Genomic DNA, 23,874 nt, shown 5'->3' with positions numbered 1-23,874 from the left:
ATCTAGCAAAGTGTTCAACCAAGAAATTTTCTTGTTGTTGGAACATTTCCACAATTTTACATGTTCAATAGCAATGTTTTCCTGAAGAATCCCATCACTGCAACGTAAGGCAGATATACGAGAGTCACCAAAGTTTTTTATACATAAGTATGGACCTTCGTACAGAAAACAATATTTTTTAATTGGATTATCATCCATATCTCTTTGTCTATTTCGAATAAAAACAAGATTTCCAGAAGAAATTGATATTTTATCTAGTTGCTTACAATTCAACTTGTTTAACTTATTAGATCTAGCTGCATGACTTTTAATTTGAGCCATAAGCAGTTTGTCATTCCATGACTGATGTGTACCATCATCAAATATGACATTTCCTATTTGTAGGTTAGGTTCCTTATTTAATCTTAACTCTATCGGAGCGAAACCAGTTTGCGAGGAAATAGTATTGTTTAACCAATGCAAAGCTATGGATACTTGCTGGGGCCATTTAGCATGGTTATCGATGCACAATACTCTCATTAAACGGTTAAGTTCCGAATGATACCGTTCAACCATGTTGGATGAAGGGTGATAAGGTGGAGTAAACATAAGTTTGACACCATATTCATTCATTTTAGTATTAAAAAGACATGAACGAAACTGTGGTCCATTATCCGAAATTATTTTTTCTGGAATGCCCAGATGTACAAAATATACTTGGCACAATTTATTCAGTACCGTAACAGCGTTGCTGTTTGTCACTGGATATGCCACTAAATATCTGGATGCTGCATCCAATATAGTAAATAAGAAACGCTCACGTTTAGGACCCATGGTGAATGGACCTTGTAAATCAATGAACAATATTTTCCCAGGCTTGTCGGTAATATGTACTTTGGCTAAATGTTTAGACGGATGCTTATTCGGTTTAGTGCGAATGCATACATCACAGTCTGCTACATATTGTTGTACATCTCTCTTCATACCTTTCCATTGGAAGTATCTATATATTTGAGAAAGTGTACGACTAGCACCAAAGTGTCCCGATAAGTCATGAAATTTGTTCAAAATTGAACCCACTAATGTAATTGGAACACAAATTCTAACTTTTTGAACGTTATGAAAGTCTCTAACACACAAAATATTGTCCCTTAGAAGATAACGTTCATTCCAAGTCCTACTTCTTGGATTATCATTAAGAATTGAAGAGTGCAAAATATATTGCCTAATTTCTTTCAATTCATCATCTTTTTCTTGTGCTACAATCAAATCATCAATATTAATGAAAGATTCTAATATTTCCTTAAACTGCAAAGAATTTACATGATACAAGAGGCCTTCTTGCATCGGAAATGTTCTACTCAGAACGTCAGCAATTATATTTTCCGACCCTTTACAGTATTGTACTTGGAATGAATACTGTTGTAATTGTACAAACCAACGAGTTAAACGTGCATTCCATGTGTGCGCCGTTTCTAACCAGGTAAGTGCCTTATGGTCAGTTATGATAATGAAATGTCTGCCTTTTAACATAGAACAGAACTTATCAATAGTAAACAATATGGCTAATACCTCTAATTCTGTAGAAGTGTATGATTTTTCATAACTCCTGAGCAATCTACTCACGAAACCTAGAGGTCTAATAATACCATCCATGAGCTGATAGCAGTATCCTGCCACACCTATTATTGATGCGTCAGTTTGAACATAAAAAGTGTGTGAAAAGTTAGGAAAAGATAAAAGTACTTGTTCACTAACTTTTTCTTTTAGTGTTTTAAAAGCTGTAGAAGCTTGGTCATTCCATTGCCATTTCTTACCAGCCTTCAACAAGTCATACATAGGTTGTGCTATGATGGCATAATTTTTTATGTATTTGCTCAACCAATTAAAACAACCTAAGATCTTTTGCAATTGTTTAACTGAATTGGGCACAGGCAAATTCACAATGGAATCCACATATTTAGGATCTTTCTTATACCCCTGCGAAGTAATAATGTGACCTAAAAATTTTATTTCTGATCTACAAAACTCACATTTTTCAAGTTTCAACGTCATACCTGCCTGCTTCAATTTTTCAAGAACTGTTCTTACATGCATTATGTGAGATGCAAAATCTTGAGACTTTATGATAACGTCATCAACATAAACTACCACGAAATCTCTACAGTCCTTAAGCACACGATTTAACGCATCGACGAATACAGCTGTACCATTTACTGAACCAAATACAACTCTTTTAAAATGATATAAGATACCTTCGAACATAAACGCAGTATATTTTCTGCTGTCAGGATGTAAATTAATTTGCCAGAAAGCATTCAATAGATCCACCGAAGTGAAGTATTTACAATATTGGAATTCTACCAACAAATCTTGTATCTTAATAGGATGCACTTGTATAAGCTTAACATGTTGGTTTACTCTTTTGAGATCAACACATAAACGTATACCCCCTCCAGATTTAGGAACTACCAAAAGTGGAGACAGATATTCTGAATTAGACAACTCAATAACATCCCAATCAAGCATGATTTTTATTTGTTCACGTACTTGATCTCTATAAGCAAAAGGTATAGGATAATTTTTGCCTACTATAGGTAGATCAGTATCTAATACCATTTTATGAACGTAATCGTTACACAAACCAGGCTTATTAGAAAATATTTCTTGATATTCGAGTAGTATCTCTATGAACAAAGTTTTTTGTTCATTTGTAAGCGAATCAGCCTTTTTCATGTACTCTTCAAACTTATGCAAGTTGAACTTGGACTTATCCTCCAAGCCATTATACTTATTGACATGAGAACATTCAAAATAAGACAAATTATTGCCATCTTCAATTATTGGCATGAAGCGTGCGAAAGTGCGTTCTTCATCGGAGCCACATATTATTATTTGATCTTTAAAATTTAATGATGCTTGAAGTGCATATAACACATCTAATCCCAAAATGATATCCACTTGTAAATTGTGAACCACCAAAAACTGAACGTAACATTGCAAATTACTTATTTGAATGATCAGTTTAACCATACCTAATACTTTGGTTTTCTTATTACCAGAAAAATCCACTAATCTCACATTATCCGCAGGTGTGAGCCTGGGTCTACTAGCCTTAATATTAATTTCTTTCCAAATAGTATTAGAAAGCAGACTAATTTCTGCGCCAGTGTCGCAGAGAGCATCATAAAATTTATCAAAAATTAAAACTTTTAATTTTGCAGTAAGAGTGTTACCGTTGAGAGCATTAATTGGTGTTGGAATTTCTTTTGACTCATATTCATCACAGTTATGAAATTCTTCCCATTTCCCTAAATTCATGCTATCAATAGTGGGATTATTAACTTGACCTTCATCACCCACTTTAAAACAAAGGTCGCTTGTTAGTTTTCCCGCAAGGACAAAACGTTATCCTCATCGGGATAACTATCAATGCTGTTTGCATCCTTAAAATGATTAACATTGACATTGTGCACGGTAGCTTGCACTTTTATATCTCTACCCACTTTATCATTAGATGTACAAGGTGTAGTACCAAAACCCATACTGTACAAAAATTGTTTAACCTTAGTCATTCCCGCATAATTCCAATGTATCATATCTACTCTACCTCTGGACGGGTGACCAAGGAATTTCTGGTATAAGGAGTTATCTATGCAATCATTCTCTAAGAAGAATAAAGGTGCTATATTGTATACTTTTACTTTAAACTCGTCGTGTAGTGACATCAAATACAGATTGAAATTATTCCATGTCTGCCACAATTGTTCATGAGGAGATGACATATATTTAGGAAGAGGTGGCAAACATAGTATCGTAATTTCAGCACATCTAGATTTCAACGTATTCAAGAGTTTGCTGAAAGATACTTGCATTTGTTCGAAGCTGCGTTTCCTAATTAAATCATTGGTACCTATCATGACCAATATTTTGTCTGAGAGTTTCTTAGCATTTGATACACGCCTATGTAGATCATCAATGGTTTGTCCCGAGACACACAAACCTATGAATCTGGAAGCAGATTCATTCATATTCCATCTGTAACCTAAAATACTGTTGGCATACCTAACTAACATACTGTCACCAAGTAGTTGATGATCTCCTAACTTAGGAAAGAACTCACTTAAATCACTATGATGATTATTATTTACTTCACTTGAGCGTGCATTATACTGAGATTTGGTAAAAGGAGGATTTTCAACCGCTTTGATGCTCAAGACACCTCCTGTATCAGGAGCATCTAAGAGTTTTCCTGCCTCGAACCCAAATTCACATTTCTAGAAATCTGATCATTTCTTACCCATGTCCTACCATTAGCATAGGATTTACGAGCAGATCCAACCTCATTATTAGATCTTAAGTTTCTTAATCCATTTCTGTTAGACATATTTCGGTCATTTTGCTCCTTAAACATAGACACATTAGCTACCTTCGATTTGTTCTTTTGGTTACCATAAATTTTACTAGAATCCATATACCTAGTTGAATTATTTTTTAAAGATTGAAAATTTTCTATGGCTTGCAAAGTCTGTCTCAGTGTGTGAATATTATTCACCACCAAGTGTTCACTTATTTTGTAAGGTAACAATGAAGATAACTGAGCAATAAGATGTGCTTCGTCAGCATGTGGTTGTATAGATTTCAATTTTTTGTAATTCTTATTTGCAAACTGCAATAAGTTCTCCTTGCTGTCTTTGTCATAAGGTGAATTTAGAACTTTAGTTAAATTTACAGATTTCCACCTATCGTTTTGATAATGAGATAAGAAATCTGCCTTAAACTCAGCATAAGTCTTAAACTTTAATTTATTTTCAATGTACCAGGTACGCGCACAATCTGTGAGTAATTTAGGTAAATAATTCATATACTCACACTCATGTATATTGTAAATTTCCAGGTTTTCCTCTACTTTTTCTAAAAATTCAGATGGTATAATGTCTGCGGAAACACCATCAAAATGAGGGAAGTGCCTCAAATCTTGTGGTTTAATTATTGGCTTGTACCTAACCTTCGATGTATCTCTTGACGGAACAACTTCCGAATGTTTAACATTTGGAACATTTGTCGTAGGAGTTATCTGAGGAGTATTGCTTACATTTTGTCCAACCCTACTAGTTAACCTGTCACGTTTTAACTTATTTCTCTTATTAGCTAGTCTAGTATTACAATACGGACCATCATCTACACATGTACTATCATGAACTGAGTTGACACTACAATCAGTTTCCGAATCAGAAACTGCACCCGAAAGGTGTCTACATTTGTTGTAGTCATGCGGAACGTAACCAACACTAGGTCTACTTACACCTTCATGGCTTTCACGATTTAAATCTACATGTCTAGCATCAAGCTCATGAAAATCACCCTGCACTGAATTCAACTTTACATTTTTTGATGTCATATTTTTTCTGAGCGTAACTGGAGTTAGTACATCATTGACCATGGTTGTTAGACTAGACTCGATCAGTGACATAGCCTTTCTGATGTTAACATTTAAACTAGTAACTGCACCATCATTCAACATGTCACTATTTGGAGCAACCTTAACATAATGTACATTACTATCATCTTCACTATGATTATTAACATTGGGTGGAATCTTGGATGACAGAATGACATGACTTCTGTCATCGAATTCGTACTCAACATCGCTCTTATCAAGCTGATCCCCCCTATCTATCTTATTCATTAACGGTTTATTGAACTGTAATTGATCTAGTGCAGTATTTACCTGACCTAAATCCTTCCTAACTGTACACAGAGACATATCATTCTCTTCACAAGCTCTAAAGCATCTATCAAGCTTTGTGTCAAATTGCCTTGATAGATCTTCTATTACACTCTCAATTTTGTTATCGACATCCTCTGCCAATGATACTAATTCTACTTTCATTTTCTTGTCGAGAGCATGCAAATCTTTCTCTACATTCTCATACCTAAGCATGCATTCATTTCTAAATTGGCTTATATCCATTTTAAGATCTTTAAATTCTTTGGCATGAGCCTTATGTGCTTCGGTTAATGCATTCAAAGTTGTGTCTACCTTTATATTTTGTTCTGCTTGCACTTGCAAAGCAGTGTCAATTTTGGTATTATGTACCTGCAAAGCAGTGTCTAATTTACTATTTTGTTCTGCTTGCACTTGTAAAGCAGAGTCAATTTTACTATTTTGTGCTTGCAAAGCAGTGTCTAGTTTACTATTTTGTTCTGCTTGCACACTATTTTGAGCATTTATTAACCTCACAATGTCCGCCAGTGTGATATTACTCTCAACAGTTTCGGTCATTGTTAAAATATTGGAATAGACCAGCAAGTTAAACACAAAATTACACAAATTAAATATATTTTTGACAATTTACCTCTTATAATTTAAGAGACAAAATGAGTCTCTATAATCTTAATATCACGACCTTCTTTCCTCGGCTTAGTACACGGTCGAGATCGTATTCAAATTTTAAAAGAAATAAAGAAAATATTTTCAAGCTTTTACATGATAAAAGACAAGAAGTTGAAGTTTAATATTTTATACGTTGTTAAATTACTGACACAAATATGTATTCACCTTTTAGTACTCATGGAAAATTACCAAATCGAGTATTAATGCACAATATATTTAAACAAAATTATACAAGTGAAATTGACAATTCACACATAAGTTCAGTACATTCAATTATATATATTTGAATAATGAAGCATAAATATCACTTTACATCAACCTTTTGACCTATTTCAGGTTTATCTTTAATTTTATTACTTCAAGTCAAATTGTATCTAAGAAGAATTACTTCCGATCTTTTGCAGATTTGTACGACGTAATTCGGCAAGAAATGCTCGATAATCAATCAGCGAAAACCAAGACGAATTATGTAAATAATATGTTCAATTCACTTTCCACATCCCAATTAAGCACTTTATGTACATTTACGAAAATAGGCCTTTCATTTAAAGTATCTACATGCATGTATAATATTTATTCGTAGATTCCTTATAAAACGAAGATGGCTGCCATTTTATGTGATTCCAGCCGGTCACCAAATTTATGTCCTTTGGACCTTTTACGCCTTTAGCGATGAAGGTTCAACTTTTAAAAGTAAACATAATACTTATCTGCGCTGATATGCTTTAAAATATCGACGGATCTTCCTTTTTAATCAAATTCTTCAAATTTCACTTTCCGAAACATTTTTGTGACTTCTCGTCAGTCCAAGATGATCTTTTAGATGAAGCAGTGTATCCGAACTCACACTGTTACAACTTTTTTCACAGAATACAAACTTGCGAACATATTTCAAGTGACAAATTTCGAATTGTACAGTTATTATACATTAAAATGCTTGTAAAATAGATTAGATGCAATAAAATAGATATTACAATATTCAATTACATGTTTACGTATTTTATTTTCACCTTTTTCAGTTATTTTAAGCTTTACAATTTTGGTGGGAAAAAGGTTATTTACGCGCAACTTAGATTTTTCCCTTTATGTGAGTTGGTTATGTTTCCAAGTTTAGGATTACTTCACAGCTTTAGGATTACTATTCAAGGCGCTCAATTTATCAAATCGTATCTTTATCGTCGAAATTCTGTCAAAAGTTATGTTAAATGGTTTGTACATGTTAGTAACACATTTTAAATACATGTTCGTACCCATTTAATAATGAAAGAGCAAATAAAAGCTGCTGAAACCAAACACATGTGCGATTAATCATAAATTGACAATTTTCGGTAAGCATATTATTGAACACAAACCAGATTACATCGCTAAATTACAAAAATATTTTAAATGTTTGAAGTTTACATACGTACTTCAGTTATAACTAAGCCAAAGTGATGCAAATTAATTTTCTACTAATATAAAGCACCAAATACGACCTCAAATCGTAAATTTCAAGTAATAAAATGATTTTATTTTTCACTTTATGATGGTACTCGTTCTGATACCGTCATAACATAATTAAGGAACTTACCACAAAATCACAAAAGAGTATGATTCCACCCTTTCTTACAACTTCCAAATTGCAGCAAGGGGATGGTCCATAATTTTTCACTTGAAAAGGACTGAAAAATAGAAAAAAATAAACAGTAATAGCAAAAACCTCAAAGGTATGTTGATCGCACTGACAAAAGTTAATATTATGATATTAAAAATAATTAAAATGATAAAAGCTATTTCTGTGATAATTTCTGATTGCCTTCCAATTCAGAAAAATCCATATTTTAACTTTTACAAGACCAAGTACTATTCATAATTGGGAAAAAGAGACGCGGTAGTATACAAATACGGGGAAACTAGTACTCACTTTATCCGCAAAACTGCTTTGCAGATAAAGTGAGTACTAGTTTATCCGTATTTACCAAGTACTATGTTTAGAATTTACAATATATGTTGATTATTTATAATTTTAATTAAAAATTGAGTCATGAATTTACTTGATTGGTTTTTAGATGAGCATTTTCCTGCCTATAACAAAAACACTGGCAGTGACAGAAAAAATAGCCACGTTCAATTTAAGCATACCTGTTGTATTCAATTGTCTAAATATCAGAACTAGTATCAGTTCTGCTCTATTCACAGCATGATAATCTTACATTAAGGTTTGACACACACACAGGAGAGATGTACTGTGTAAAAACTTCAGGGGAAAATGCAGGCTCGACTAGGACTCGAACCTGGGTCTCCCTAGCATATTGTGCCATTTCTCTACCAACTGAGCTACCAAACTAACCCTGGCTTTGCCCAGTGTTTCACTGTGTGCTATAACAGTGGGATCTGTTGCCTTTGAAACACTGTTGACGTCAACGTTGCTCCAGTGTAGCACTGACATAATTCCCCACAGGTAAAACAGAGACAGCTAAAAAATCAGGCAAAGCCAGGGCTGGCTTTGTAGTTCAATCTGTATGACAGACACACAGGTTTGAGTCCTGGTTGAGCCTGCTTTTTTTGCTGAAATTTCTATATGATAATATTGTTTCTATCTTCTACTTTATACAAGCACTTTAATAAGTTTCTTAATATAATGTTTTAGGACAACATGCACTGTAACTGCAGTAACTGCAACAATGATAATCTTCAATTTACCAATAAATGTCTGATGAAATGAGCATGCTTTCTCTCGAAACACTCCACCATGAAACAAGTTAATAAACTGATTGTAAAGCAGTAAATTGGAAGAAAGAAACTAACAATGCAAGCAACACATACACACACACACAAGAAGAGGAAGAATGTCATGTGAACAGGAACTAACCTGAGAGGCCCCTCAGACTTTGCTGGCGTTGTCAACAGTACTTGGCCCCAGAATTCCTGACTGCTATAGTTAAGGATAACTAGGAGGTAGCACCATTCGAAGGTTAGAAGAGGCGACACTGCAGCCAATTCAAGGAACAAAGCATTGATATCATCCAATGGAAGCTCGGTCTCCTCGCCACCAACGTTCTTCACCATTTCCATTGCAGCATTGGCAACTTTGCAGTAGCTTCCTGTCAGAATAATACATGCAATCAATTACAATGGACTTTTGAATTAAAGCTTTAATTGGAACTGAACCTTACAATATAAAGTGGGATAAAAATCACTAAAATGAATCTGCACTGGAAAAAAAATCTGGGCCATTGTGAATTGTTAATCATTGCACTACCTGGCAGGCACATTAAATCATGAGGATGTGTTCATATACGAGGGTTGTCCAGAAGGTTGACTGCAATTTGTGAATTGTAATTAAGAGAATTTATAATCTCTCGACAACCTAATGGGAAACTATTATGTAATTTTCCTCCATTTTGCATCAAATTTAGCTGTAAGTTTCTAATATTTGTCCCAGAATGCCACAAAAATGAGACTATTGCATTGAACTGTTCTTCCAGAAGCACCCTGTGCAGATTTCTCAGCTTTAATAGCATAAACTTTGATTCTGTACCTTCAAGAAGTAGATTATTTATAGAATCATCGGATAAAAAATTTATGTATTTACCAATGAAATCTCTTACTAGTATGCTACTATTGGTTAATAATCACAACCAAGTAACTAACTTATGGTACTAATTTATACCAAGGATATAAGAGCTCATTTCAAATCTGCATATAAGTGAACTGAACTTCAAGAGTAGGTTTCATACCTGACTGAAGCATATAGATACAGTAGAGTAGAAAATGAGCAAATTGTTCTTGTAGATATCCACAATCCTCTACTGATGATGGTGTGAAAACAATGCTGTATATTTTACTACTGACAAGGCCAATAACACGGAACATAAACCTGTAAAGAAATAACATGTTGAATAAACAATACAAAGCAACACTAAGTGAGAAATATATGAGTTCTGTCACTTTTCTACCACTTTAGATTAATCAAACTGAGAATACATGAAATACATGTATATTATAGATGAAAATTATGCATTTTGCATAATTTCAGGAATGTTTAGACTCTGCCATGTGGCATACTTGGACTCTCGAAAAGCATTGGCTGGTGTCAGTGATTAAATTTCAGCTCAAAACGTTCTGATACCAATATTGGCTAAGCCTTTCCTGTGTTTAATGACAATCCCAGTGAGTATCCTTCTTCAACTCATGCCAAACTCACGGCCTTCACCAGTCTTCATTACAGCCATATCTGGGCCTGTCTACAAATTTTATATAAATATGCACACACAAGGGGAATATCACATTTCATTATTTCTATCGGAAATGTCATAAAACTACAATACGAATGAGATTAGTTCATACCTTGCCATCACAACCTCTGGAGACACTTCACCCTTGCTGCCAACATTCAGTGGGTCAAGGTAGTCATAATGTGTGGGAATAAATAACTCCAGCTCCTCCAGGCGGCCTAGCACGACTTCTTCCTTTCCTTGTGAAATCAGCACCAGGAGCATTCCAAGCACCATCCCTAGCCACCGCTGCACCACAACCAATGAACTTTGCTACGAGAAGTGAGGAGAATGTCGAATTTAAATTATGCAAAGAAAACAAGAAAGAGTAAGAAAGAATTATGATGATCATCATAAAAAGAGAAGAATACTATTCAAATTTGTCCTAAGTATATTGTTTTCAATTGTGTACACTGCTTGCTGATTCTCACATACCAGCTGAACAACTTGAAGGGTAAGTAAAAAAAAAGTATATACCTTTTCCAAATGGTGTTGTTCTAGTTGGAGCTTCAGTCTTCAGAATAAAAGTACAAGAAGTTTCCTAAGATAGTTATGGCTTCGACCATCCCAGAACAACAACAAGCAACAAGGTTGTTTCCCACTCAAGAGAAAGTGCGTGACCCCCTTCAGCAAGCTTTCACCAGATTGCCAACAGATTGAGGTGGTGGCGGATATTCAGTTCCAAAACCGGAGGGCCAAGGTGCGAAAACTGGGAGGCAAAGATAGTATATTTCCCTTTGTAGATAAGTTTTAGCATAGTGCAGGAGCAAAAGTGGGGGGGGGGGGGGAAACTGCCTCTCTAATCACAGATACTGGACTGTGACATGGTATACAATATTAAGAAAACAGCCCAGTCCGAGTGACACACAAGCAACAAGCAACATATGCAGCTTGTTGAGTCACTTCAGTTCGGAACATTGCATTTATTACTGACGGTTCATTTCCAAGTAACACACAATTCATGTGGCATGTAGCTTTGGTCTGAAAGCTTCCTATGACACACCCCTTTCCAGTTTAATTTTCGACTTTAACTCATGGATGCTGTGTTTTGTAGTGTAATCTTCAATGTCACAGCTGTTTTTGGTCCATACTTTGAAAATGGCTGAAACTCTTAAAATGACCTTAGAGGATATGTTTGCAGATACAAGGAAATTTATCTTGTGAATAAGGCTAGAGAAAGTGACTACTAAGCTAGTTGGATCTTAAATAATCTATAAAATAATCCTTTCTACTTTCATTACTGATTCTTTTTTTAACCCATTAATTTTATCACATCAAATTCCCTGACTTTCCCACATATTCCAGGTATTTTTCTTTTCCAGAACTCTTATACTGGAAAGCAGAAATACATAATTATTCCTGTATTTTCCAAATTTTTAAAATATATATATATTTGTTTACAAAATTTCCCAATTCTTTCACTCTGAAGTTGATTTCCGTAACTTTTTCAGGTTTCTAAAAATTTATTAACAAAATTCCCAACTTCTTCACTCAGAAGTTATTTCCCTGATTTTCTCAGGTTTCTAAAAATATATTTACAAAATCCCCACCCCAACTATTTCACTCTGAAGTTCGCTTCCCCAACTTTTCCACGTTTTTAAAATATTTTTACACAGTTATCTCAATGTTTTCACTCTCAAGTTGATTTCCCTGACTTTTTCAAGTTATAAGAAATTTATTTATAAAATTCCCAAACTTTTTCACTCTGAAGTTGATTCCCCATGCCTTTTCCATGTTTTTCATTTTCTTTTACAAAATTACCCCAATGTTTTCACTCTGAAGTTATTTTCCCTGACTTTTTCAGGTTTTGAAAAATATATTTACAAAATTTCCCCAAATTTTTCACTCTGAAGTTGATTTCCCTGACTTGTCCAACTTTTTCTAGGGTGAAAGAGTTTGTTTTCATTACCCCGAACAAGCTACGTAGAACTTGGTAAAACAACGAAGAGTATCTTGTAACTGTGATACTGCAAGTTGAATATCAAAAGATTCATAAATGCAAAAGGTAAGAATAACTAGAGTAAAATACTAACCATTGAAGGGGGCTCTGAGAACAGTACTCTGAGCAGAGGATCGACTGGCCTTAGGACACTGGGAGCAGCTGAGTTCAGCAAACGATGCAATGCATGTTGGGCCATTCTGGTTTCCAGGTGAACCCTCCCATGTGCAAGAAGTGGGAGAAGAGCATCCATCACCTGGCGAGACCACCTCCGCCACTTCTCTTCATTCTCATCATGGCTCTCTGTCAAGACAATGCTTAACAGTTCCAGCACCTATAACATAATAATACAGTCAAACCGTTGTGAATGTGAATTACTCCTATCAGACCCACTGATAATGAATTGAAAAAAAGTTCAGAAAAGTTTGTTTTTACGTCCACTTGATGATAGTCACTTGGGCTCATCGGGACTAACTTACAGTTTAAAATGAAATACAAATGACTGTGAAATGTGAGCTCATGAGGATTGAAACTCAAAACCTTAAGCCGACTTTAGACGAAAGCATTTCCTTTAATATTTTTGCTAACATAAATGCTATGTAAATGCTTCCAAAAATCATATAGCAGGTAGTACTTTACACGCAAGCATTTCGTGTAACTTTTCTGCTAGCTTTTGCGATTACAATGTATAACATATACAGAATGAAGGGCACGTCAAGTTACACTATCTATGCTGAGTGCACGGTTTTACTCTTGAAATAATTAAAATATTCTTACATAAGTGTACTGTAAACGTTGTAAAGTATGTATTTAAACAGCGCCATCGTTTTGTATGTTATACGAAACGTTATTCCTCTCGGTTGAATAATTATCGGCTTTTAAAAATGTGAAGTGATACATTGTTTACATCTCACGCGGCCGCCATTACATCTGCACTCATGACCTAGAGGTCGCTTCTGATTGGTTATGCTACGAAAAATGATACGGAAATAGGACGGCTTCTATCCTTGAGAACTGCCATGAAATATGCTGTGGCATTTGAAATGCCATAAGATTTCTCACTTTACACAATAGCATTTTGGTCATGGCACAAATTTTAAGAAAACTGCTAAGGAAAATGCTTTCGTCTAAAGCGGGCCTTACAATGAAATGAAGCACAAGGAAGTGTATCATCTCCAATGAGTGTGCTACTCTTAATTCATTACTACTGTATGAATGTAAAAGTATAGTTTAAGTACATCAGTATTGATGCATAAATGTTTAATGTGCTGCCTCTTTGTGTAAGGCAAAAACCATCAGGCATACATTAATTAAATAGGTTAATAAATTACTTCAGTCACATATTTGATTTTTACACAATGAATAAAATGGTTACAACAGTCATCACATTGTGTAAAGACCAAACAAGTGGCAGAAATACAAATCAAACAAAGTGTAAGATGTTGTTTATCACAAATCTTCTTGCAATGTTTATTCTTATATTAGACTGGTATAATATCAATGAAGATATTTATTTTTGTGTGCATGTTATGATGATATATCATAACAAGACTGCATCTACAGTTTAAAGTACAATGTAAGCCACCTGAACAGTATTGAACCTAAGAACCTTTGATTACTAGTCAATTAAATTATCCACTCTGCTTTGGCAAATCTAATAAGGAAAGACAAATATAGCCCTCTCACCTGATGATACTCGACAAGTCGTAACAGCATGGAGACTAGAAAGTCTCTTTGTGTGTCCAGCTCCTTCAAGTCTGAGCTACTACTGCTGCTCCCACGAGCTAGGAAAACATCCTCCACCACAGGCACCAGGGCTGGTATGCCTGTAATATGACAATATGCACCAAATGAAAACAAACGGGAAAAATACAAGGTTCATCCAGATAGTACTACTCATTTGCACATTGCATCCACACAAGGAAGTAAATCCAGCCAATGTGAGCTCAGCCAGTTCCAGTCACTTGTTTTCCATACTCCAGAGGACATTGTTGGGAGCAGTTGTGATTGTGAGTGTGTTCATTTAAAAAGAACAAGGGAACAGACTCGATTTCTGAATGCAATAAATGTGCAGCCAAGTGAAATTCATCATCAAATTACAGAAGGTCATGGTGATGTGATGGGTGAATCAAAAGTAGGGCAATGGATTCAAAACTTTAATGTTTACATTTACTAATTTGACATTTCCATAAGCATACCATAACTTGCTAATATTTTTCAGAAGTTACATGATTAAATTTTTAACGATGCATTAAAGATTCACTTTCTTGTCAGGTCTAAAGAAGTTTACAGCATGGAGCATAACCAAATTATATTAGTATGAGTATGTTTTACATACTCCTTCTAGGAAATCATGTGTTTCGAGTAATCTATAAATGATAAAAATGTATAAGTTTAGAAAATATATATTTAACACAACGTATCACGCCGCAGACGTGAATCGAACCTAGGACCCGGGCATCATAAATATATAAGCTAATCACGTTATAAAAAGGGTCCCGCTGAAGCATTGAAAAAGAGCTTCTTAAAATCTCATCGCGACAGCGTCCTTCAGCGGAGTTGGAAAAACTCCGCTGACATTGCATTAGAAAATGTAATCAGGAATCAGCGTTCTTCCTGAGAATTGCCATTGCCAAAGGACGAAATGGAAGCAACCGTCGTAACGGCCGATAGTTCGAATTTCAGTTAAATAGGTCGTGTGAGAAAATCTCAGTCTTAGTTGTCTTCCGTTTTCCGTCAGATGAAGTAGTTACAAAAGAACTCCGTTTCTAGTTGTTTTCAGTTTACGTTGAATCGCGAGAGAGCTCCACATGCATCATAAGTTTAGAAAAAGGAGCAAACGAACGATCGGGAAGTTAAAGTTATCGTTTAGAATATCGCTTTATACGTGCGTTGCTGGTCAGAGCTGTACATTACAATGTACCAGTAAAATTGTCAGCAATTTTACCAATTTTTATATTTCTATAAATAACCTTAAGTCAATGAAATATTCTGCCACTTTTCGATTTTTTAACAGAGGTACAATTCACGTATCCTGGATTTGTAAAGTGAATGTCTAAACTCGCAGTTTCATTTCCAAAGCAAAACATATTGCATTTACCAGGACACATACATTAATCAAGGAGACGAATGAACCATTCAGGTTCTGCACGAAACACTGACAATTTTATATCAGATCGGTAATAAGTTTTAAATTACAACTTTACAATATATCAGTAAAAATTTCCTCAGTCCACACCTACTGTCTAAGAGAGATATCTAATGCAAACTTCAAGCTAGAAAATATCCTGGTTCAAATACTGATGGGAAGTTTCCATCTTTGATCATAATATTGAATCATACAATGCAAGTAGGTAAAATTTCTATTGCATGGACAATAGAAATGAATTTGAATATAAATAACAAAAAGCAACTCAATATTAATGCACAGCGAAACAAAGATTTTACATTTTCTCAAATCACACATTTAATCTTCCTGATTTCAATATGGCATAATGTAATAAAATTTTCCAGGATTTGATGTATCTTACAGTATGTGTATTTTTATCCTCAAGCCACCGTAGCATACTTACAATGTGTGGTAGGGGACTGCCCACTTGCCATCAAACCATCGCACAATCTAATAACTTTGGGAATGCCAATGATTAGTTTGGAGTGGTACTTCTCGTAAGAAAGATGCACCAAAAAGTAAAAAATTCTAGGGATCAGTTCTTCTGCATGTCTGAAAGAAATTACAGATGTGGATTAAATACACAATATGAAGAATTTGACATTTGAATATATTACCTTTTTTCTTCTTCCTCACATTCTACTCTTAGTTAATAGCTAACTCAATGAAATATTGGAGCAAGTAAGTGACTATGTTACTGAGTTTTTCCTTGTCCTTAATTATAATAATTCAGGTATTTCATTATTCCTTAGAAATTTTGACAAAAATTCTTTATATGTGGCAAAATTATTTGTCATTGTTTACGTTACTACAGTACACACCAGGTCTCTCTGATAACATGGTGGTAACGTCATCACTTTGCAATCAAGGGGCCCCAGGTTCAATACCCAATGGAGGTGCATAGTGGTTTGGATGGCACTTTAAAACTGTACATCCACTCACTCCCAATTTGCCTATCTGTACATAAAGTGGACTTGGAACAAAACTCAAAAACACTGAAATACTCATCAGTAGAGGCATGCATATTTCGTTTTTGACGAAAACACAAAATATGAAATAACATGCTGTAATGTTCATTTTTCATGTTTCTGAAAGGTGTGAGGTGCATTTTGCTACCCTGTTTTGTCACGAAATAATGCGAAATGAACTGCAAAATGCGAAATATATTCTTAAACACGAAATTTTCCGTTTATATACCGACACGACACTTTCTGAAGTCTGAAGTATCCTGAGAGTTATGCAATTCACGGAAAATTGATTAATTCTGCTGTAAATATTTGAGAAGCAAAAATGGACCCATTTATACAGGAATAAACTTAATACTCTGGTAACTACATAAATGTGCTATTAGAAGGGAAAAATTTATTTTATGTAATAAGTGCAGTTTAAAATCAAATTTAGGATTATATTCACAATTTTGAAACCAAAATGTCATTTTATATAGCACTTTTGATGTGATTATTCACCGCTATAACACCGAAATTTTATTTTATTTACCGCTTTTGAACCCTAAATAGACTCTGTTTTTGTACCGAAATTTTGCTTTTTTATTTACCAAAAATATGTGCCTCTACTCATCAGCTAACATTTCTCCTTCAAAATGTATACAGCTGATGAAGGTGAGTTTAAATAAAAACATTTATTACAAACAAACATACAACACTACCATTGTACATATATGTGTGGCTAAGAAAAATCATTTATGAATACAGTTTCTCATCACTTAGAAATAAACAGTAATTTTTATATTCAGTGGAGCCATGGTGGTCTAGTCGGTATGGCATTCTACTGCCAATCAGGAGACACAGATTCAATTCCTGGTGTGGGTGATCTAAGGCCTGAATTTTTCTGGCCTTGTCCCCACATAAAGAGCAGCTCTGGGGCTCACTCGGCCTCAATCAAATGGATACCTGGGAGTAAAGGTGGCCACGGTGTAGTGTTCATCACATCACCTCCAACATGGCCAAGACTGATAGAATGTGTGGGGTCCTACCCCCCACATCCCCCTATATATGCCTCATGGCATGGTGCAAAGTGCATGGGGAACTTTACCTACCTTATCTTTATATTCAGTAACTTTTCTTTCACAAGACTGAGATTAAATTATCAATATTCCATTGTTCAAAAAATCCTTCTCTTATTTTCTTTACCATCTTCTTTAACATAGCTCTGTGTTAACTGCTAATCATAACACTATATAAAAAAAAGAAAATTAAAGAACTTACGGAATTTGTCCCTCTTCAATGAACTCAAATTGCTTCAGGACAAAGCCAATGAAGATCTGGTCAGAGTCAAGAAGGCAGTAGTTGACTCGGAGCTGAACCAGCTGACTCAACAACAGAAGCACCTGACACTGGAGGTGAGTATCACTTGTAATGGTGTATTGCTGCAATGAGAAAATGAAACACTGTAAAGGACATTTTCAAATACAGTTCTTTTTATACAGTAAAGCACATTGCAGCCTCCTGCTTTCATTCTTTAGTAAGGAATGAATGAATTGTTTAGGTTCTGGATGTAAGATTTGCATTTTAATACTAGAACATCAGAGTATTGGTTATCAGTGAATTTCATATCAGTACTTGATCAGAGTGGCCATTCCTAATCACTAGTCTCAGTATTTACTGGTACAGACATGTTTATTTTCCCTTTTTAACGGAAACACAAAATGTGAAATTGAACACTGTAATGTTCAATTCTGCAATTTGTGAAAGGGGTGAGGTACATTTTTCTGCATATTTTTGTCACAAAATCATATGAAATCAAGTGCAAAATGCGAAATAAAATTGAAATTTAGTTTATTTGGAGACACAACAGTTTCTGGAGCCTGAATTATCATAAGAGTTATGTCAAATTTCAGAACACTGATTAATTTTGTGGCAAAATTTTGTAGAAAAAAAGTGGTCCATTATCTTAACGAAACTCCAAAAAGCTACATAAATGAATCTAAAAATATTACATAGCTTAACATTGGTGTAGTAAATGCCATGTTCCAACATATACAGTGGAACCTCAATTTTATGTTTATCAGGGTACTAGGCTGAAAAATGTAACATGCGGGAAAATGTAAAATCAAGCAAATTTTATAACATTTTGCTCTGTTGGGACAATCACAATTGAATGTACAATGCAGGATATTGTAAAACCTGGGAATGTAAAATCAGAGTTCTGTATAACTATTTAAACTGCTCAGAAATGTATGCTAGCAGAAATTATTAAAAAAAAAAAAAAAAAAGTTCTTTCTTTTGCTGTACTTGCAAACAATTATCCAAAACTTTTGTTTCACGTTAAAAGAGTTACCTGGAGTATTCCATTCAACATCCATTTAAAACATATATTTCCTGAAACCAAAGAAACTAAAGGTATTTACATTTCACATAGGTGAAAATTTATGAATGTGCTATTAGAATGGAATTTTTTATTTTGTGAAATAAGTGTAAACTGAGAATGAAATTTGCATTTTTACCATTATAATGCTGAAATGAAATTTTGCATGCCACTTTGGAACCTGAGTTCTTGTACTGAAATTTTGATCTTTCATTTACAACAAATGTGTCTGTCTACTTATCAGAATAGCATATAAATACAGCAACTGAATTCTGAAGTATCAGTTGAAGTTTTCCTGGCAACAAATGATGAAGTTTCACTTCCTTCTCAAGATACATAATAAGCATTGTCCTTCAATTGCAGACAGTGGTGCACAAGTATAAACATAATAAAGCAACTTTACTAACCTTCAATGCTTTAATAACCATTGGTTCAAACAGACGTATGTACGATGCCAAAGATGCCTGGTCTGAGCTCTTTCCAAATGTTTTAAAAGGTGGATGCATCTTTCTCTCACCTTTCTTCCTCAGATAGCTCATCCACCTAGGGAATAAAACCAAGCAGCTGGTTTTAATCATGTTCTTCACAACAGTTGCCCATATGAGGGGTTCAGGGCACAAGTGGCGAAACTCCATTTTTCATGCAGATGAAGTTGCATGTATAACTTAGAACTGTGAAGTATCAACATTTCAGTGCTAGGAGTAAGTATCTCCTAAGATTCAAATTCTTGCTCATAGAGGCACCACTATGTTTGTGCTCCAACAGATAAACATAATACAATGGAATCCTAATTTTATGTTCCCGGTTTTACATTTCCTCACATTATACACTCAATCTTTATGGTTCCAATGTAATAAAACGTGTAAAATTTTCCTGCATTTTAAGTTTTTTCAACTTAGTCCCCTGAAAAATGTAAAATTGAGGTTCCACTGTACTAAGTCATCTAAATGTGCCTTTTTCTCAAAATTGTATTGAATGGAGTTATGCCACTTGTGCCTGAACCCCTCATATATGTCAATTTGATAACATGCTATTAGAATTTGAATTACCCATTGAATTTGGTGGCCGAATCTTCAAAACAAACCATTTTCTCTATGTTAACACTACTACATACACTGATTCTAATATTAAACCTGCCACTGTACTTCAGAGATTGATATGTTAAAAGAAGACTTATCTTGCTCCTGCTACTGGCCACTTTTAGATATAACCTGAAAATTTAACTTGTGCATTGTCATTATGCATTGTTATACAAACTGCCAAACATTTCTCAAATTAAGAACTTCATATATTTTAGATAAGAGACAGATTAATTAGTATCAGTAATCAATATTATCGAACATAGGCATTTTGGTGCATTGGTTTATTGGTACCAATCTGATTAGGTATAAATCACCTGTAATTTAGTGCAAAATTCTGCCATTTTTGTTCTTATTTTCATGAATATAAACATAATTTGTCTGGCCAAGTTTTGTAAAGCTAAAGATGCAGTTTCTTTTGCAAAGGTAAAATATCTTTGAAGTTTGATATTCCAAGAACACTCCCATAAGTGTAATGCTAAGTTTTCTCTCCCACCCCCTTTCCACAAACATCCAGCGCACAGACCCCTCTTTACCCAGCTCGCCATGGGAAAAGGTCAATGGAAAAGGAGCAGTTTCGAGTCCTCTCATCGGCTAGACATGGAAACTGTTCCTCGTGGCCTTAAGGGGGTTAATTCATGTTCTTCAAGGAACATTTGTAATTTTATACTGGAGCAGTAGATATCAGTTATCGATAGTCAAAAATTTCATATAGGTCCAACCTAAATGTATATACTGATATTACATATGAAAAATGTAGCACATTAGTACTTCATTAGAAACTTAAAACAAGAGCATACACACCATTGTGTACAATTCAATGCACTCATAAACCATAAATGAACAACAAAGTTAAGAGCAAAACTATAAATGACTAAACTGAACATTCTGGTGCAGTCAAAATATAATGAAAATAGCAATGAATATACGTACTGTAAGAAAAATGCATATTTTTTGTGAAAATATAATTTTAAATCTTTAATGTTGAAGATAATTGCATCTAACATTGAAACTCACCCTGATCCTTCCTCTCTCTCCACATTAGATGCAGCCAAGGGCTTACTTGATGTCACAGTCTCAGTTAAGTTGGAGTACGGAGCATGGAAGCAGGTGTTGTAAAAGCCATCGCTTGGGGTGTAGAAAGAGCTCCAGGAAGTCAAGCGTTTCTCCTCCGCCTCCTCCCACTGAGCACACAGATTGGTCCCAAACAGACACTTCAGCAGCTGGAAATTTCACAAGAGACTTTCTGACATATTCATGTAATTTATCAAAATTTGCATAATGAAGATAGTTTTGAGTAACTTAAATTGTTAAATGTTTAAAATTTCAACACTTTTTTTTTAGTTGTACTAATATTGTACCGAAGATTTTATGAAAAATAAGTTAGAAGTGTGTCATGTGTAGAATTTGTAGGAATGTTTGAATATGTATCTTTTATCAATTCTGGCACAGTACTGATATAAAATCAACTGATCTGATATAAATAAGCAAAACGTTACATGAAGATCCTGTACGACTTACCATCTTAATTAATGTGTGATTATAGGCTATCTGTCACACTTGCAAACGACAATATGAGGGAGCCTTGCAAAAAATCAACCACGTCGGCGAACTGGCCACCATCATTACCAAAGCTTGGTACATTCCTGTTGATATGGTCAATGGCCTCTGCATGTTATGACTTTTCCCTCTGCTGGTGCTGTTTTGCTCAAAATGGTATATGTGCGGAATATATATAGTTTTGCAGGAGCTGTTCTTTCACTACTCCTTAAGAACCAAGGCCAGTTAAAAATCTCAGGAACAATTAATTCACAAATAAACAATAATGTACTTGAGCTAAAAGTTTCAATAGGAATGGGACAGCTTAATCAGTTTTCTATCAGTATCAGTCGAATTAGGCATTTGCAATGTTTGCAAATTTAAAATGGATCAGCAGAATATCAGTTATTGGTAAATTTTATATCAGTAACTTTTTGGCAAAAGATTCATATCAGTCCATTGTCTAGTTCTAATAAACACAATGACGACACATGAAATGAAAAGTGAGCTCTATTTCATCATCGCAAACCTACTGATGCAAATCTAAAAGTCAAAATCCTTCAACATACCTGCTGGACACATTTGATTGTGCAAGTCGAAGCGACAACAACTGTGGACCTAAGATACGATAGAAGCTCTTCAGCAATTCTGCCCATTTCATTCAAAGAGCCGATCTCCAACAGCTGGGATAATGTGTCAAGCGTCACCTCCAACAAAGTTACAAACTTTTCACTAGCTCTAGAGTCAAGAGTGATCTGAAATGGAAAGCATGCAATTGAAGCAATCAAGACCAATGCATAATTTATTCAGGATCTATGACACTAAATACACTTTTCAATTATTTTTTAAATGTGTGTATATGTATGAACACATGTTTCTTTCACAATATGTTTCTTCTTTTGTAATATTTATTTCAAACTGCATTTGAATAACTTACACAGGGTGTCTACTAAAATAACAAATCCAAAATTATTGACTTTATCATGACTTTTTCTTGACCTTTCTTTTTTCATTTTTCTTAATCTTTATTTATATGATCCCTACTTAGGTAAAAGTTGGAAGTAGCTATTAAGAAAATAAATATTTATTTAATAAAAAAACCCTACCAAAAAGCACTTAAGATGAAAACTAAAGTTGTATTTAACAAGAGAACAAGACGTTCATATTTAACTAAAGTTGTATTTAACAAGAGAATAAGATTTGCTTTAACTACTAATGGATCCTGGACTGCATTTGGCAGACTAGCAAGGCTCTGGTATCTGGACTCACAGCCAGTATAATCTTATGTGTGGCTCAAGTTGTCGTCCCTATATATTTGTGACTGTCCCTTCATCCATCTTATCTTACCACCATTCATCCTCATCTTTGCAATTAGCCAAAGGACCAGAAAAATGAAGTAAAATAAACTAAATCAATCAGTCATTGTGATAACAAAAATTGTTGACTACAAGTATATTTTTTTAAAATTTTTATCAAAATCTTGACCTACTTGTTGATTTCTTTACTTTTTCTTGACTGGTAAACACCCTGTTAAACTACCAGAGTGATCAATAATTTATCAACTAGTCTTATTTATACCAATCTGAGGGTGTCAACCATCTTAATATTAGAAAAACCTTAGCATAATCATACACAAATAAAGAGAAAAATATCAAACAGGGAAGGTACCTTATAATTAGTATATGCACTCTTCAAAATATCATAGATCTTCATGTAGTGGGGAAGGTTGGCAAAGAATCCCATGGCTGTGCCCTTTGTAGTCTTCTTTTCGTCTGGTTTCTCATCCTTATCTAGGAAGAATATATATGTTATAAATAATAATAATGTCAAGATAAGTGACCTTTCACTAATGCTTTTCCACAATTCAATGAAGTTTGTCACATACACACACAAATAAATTTACTAAATACAATCAACTCTCGATACAACAACCTTTCACAGTTCCCGGGAAAAGATTCGTTATTTCGAAGGGGTCGTTATTGGAATTTGCACCAATTTTCAGCTTAAACGGAGCTCAAACGGACGCAAAGATGCCTAGGAGATGGTAACACCATTTATCCTGGTAGTTAAACAACCTGTTATCCACAGGACACGTGTTGTGAAAAGGAAAATAGAACATGAAAAAGTTTTCACAAAAAAGGATTTAAAATAATGTTACTTTCTTTCAATTGTGCACAGTCTTTGCTTTTCCA

The 23,874-nt window shown here is 34.5% G+C and overlaps 1 protein-coding gene across 1 annotated transcript in view; it reads right to left on the bottom strand.

Moving 5' to 3' along the window:
- The window catches only part of htt (huntingtin), a 146,881-nt gene that overhangs the window by 89,225 nt on the left and 33,782 nt on the right, over positions 1-23,874 (bottom strand). The window contains exons 19-30 of the mRNA XM_083126682.1: positions 23,351-23,472; positions 22,252-22,437; positions 21,161-21,366; positions 19,472-19,607; positions 17,966-18,126; positions 16,144-16,292; positions 14,258-14,397; positions 12,666-12,905; positions 10,706-10,905; positions 10,096-10,235; positions 9,228-9,459; positions 7,947-8,037 (exon numbers count right to left, since the gene is read on the bottom strand). Of these exons, the coding sequence (XP_082982808.1) occupies positions 7,947-8,037; positions 9,228-9,459; positions 10,096-10,235; positions 10,706-10,905; positions 12,666-12,905; positions 14,258-14,397; positions 16,144-16,292; positions 17,966-18,126; positions 19,472-19,607; positions 21,161-21,366; positions 22,252-22,437; positions 23,351-23,472 (2,003 nt within the window). The remainder of the gene's footprint in view (positions 1-7,946; positions 8,038-9,227; positions 9,460-10,095; positions 10,236-10,705; positions 10,906-12,665; positions 12,906-14,257; positions 14,398-16,143; positions 16,293-17,965; positions 18,127-19,471; positions 19,608-21,160; positions 21,367-22,251; positions 22,438-23,350; positions 23,473-23,874) is intronic.

Source organism: Lepisma saccharinum, chromosome 8 (assembly GCF_977018435.1).
Source record: "Lepisma saccharinum chromosome 8, izLepSacc3.1, whole genome shotgun sequence".
Lineage (NCBI taxonomy): Eukaryota > Metazoa > Arthropoda > Insecta > Zygentoma > Lepismatidae > Lepisma > Lepisma saccharinum.
Note: the sequence above shows the minus strand (reverse complement) of the source record. Positions and strands in the feature narration are given on the sequence as shown.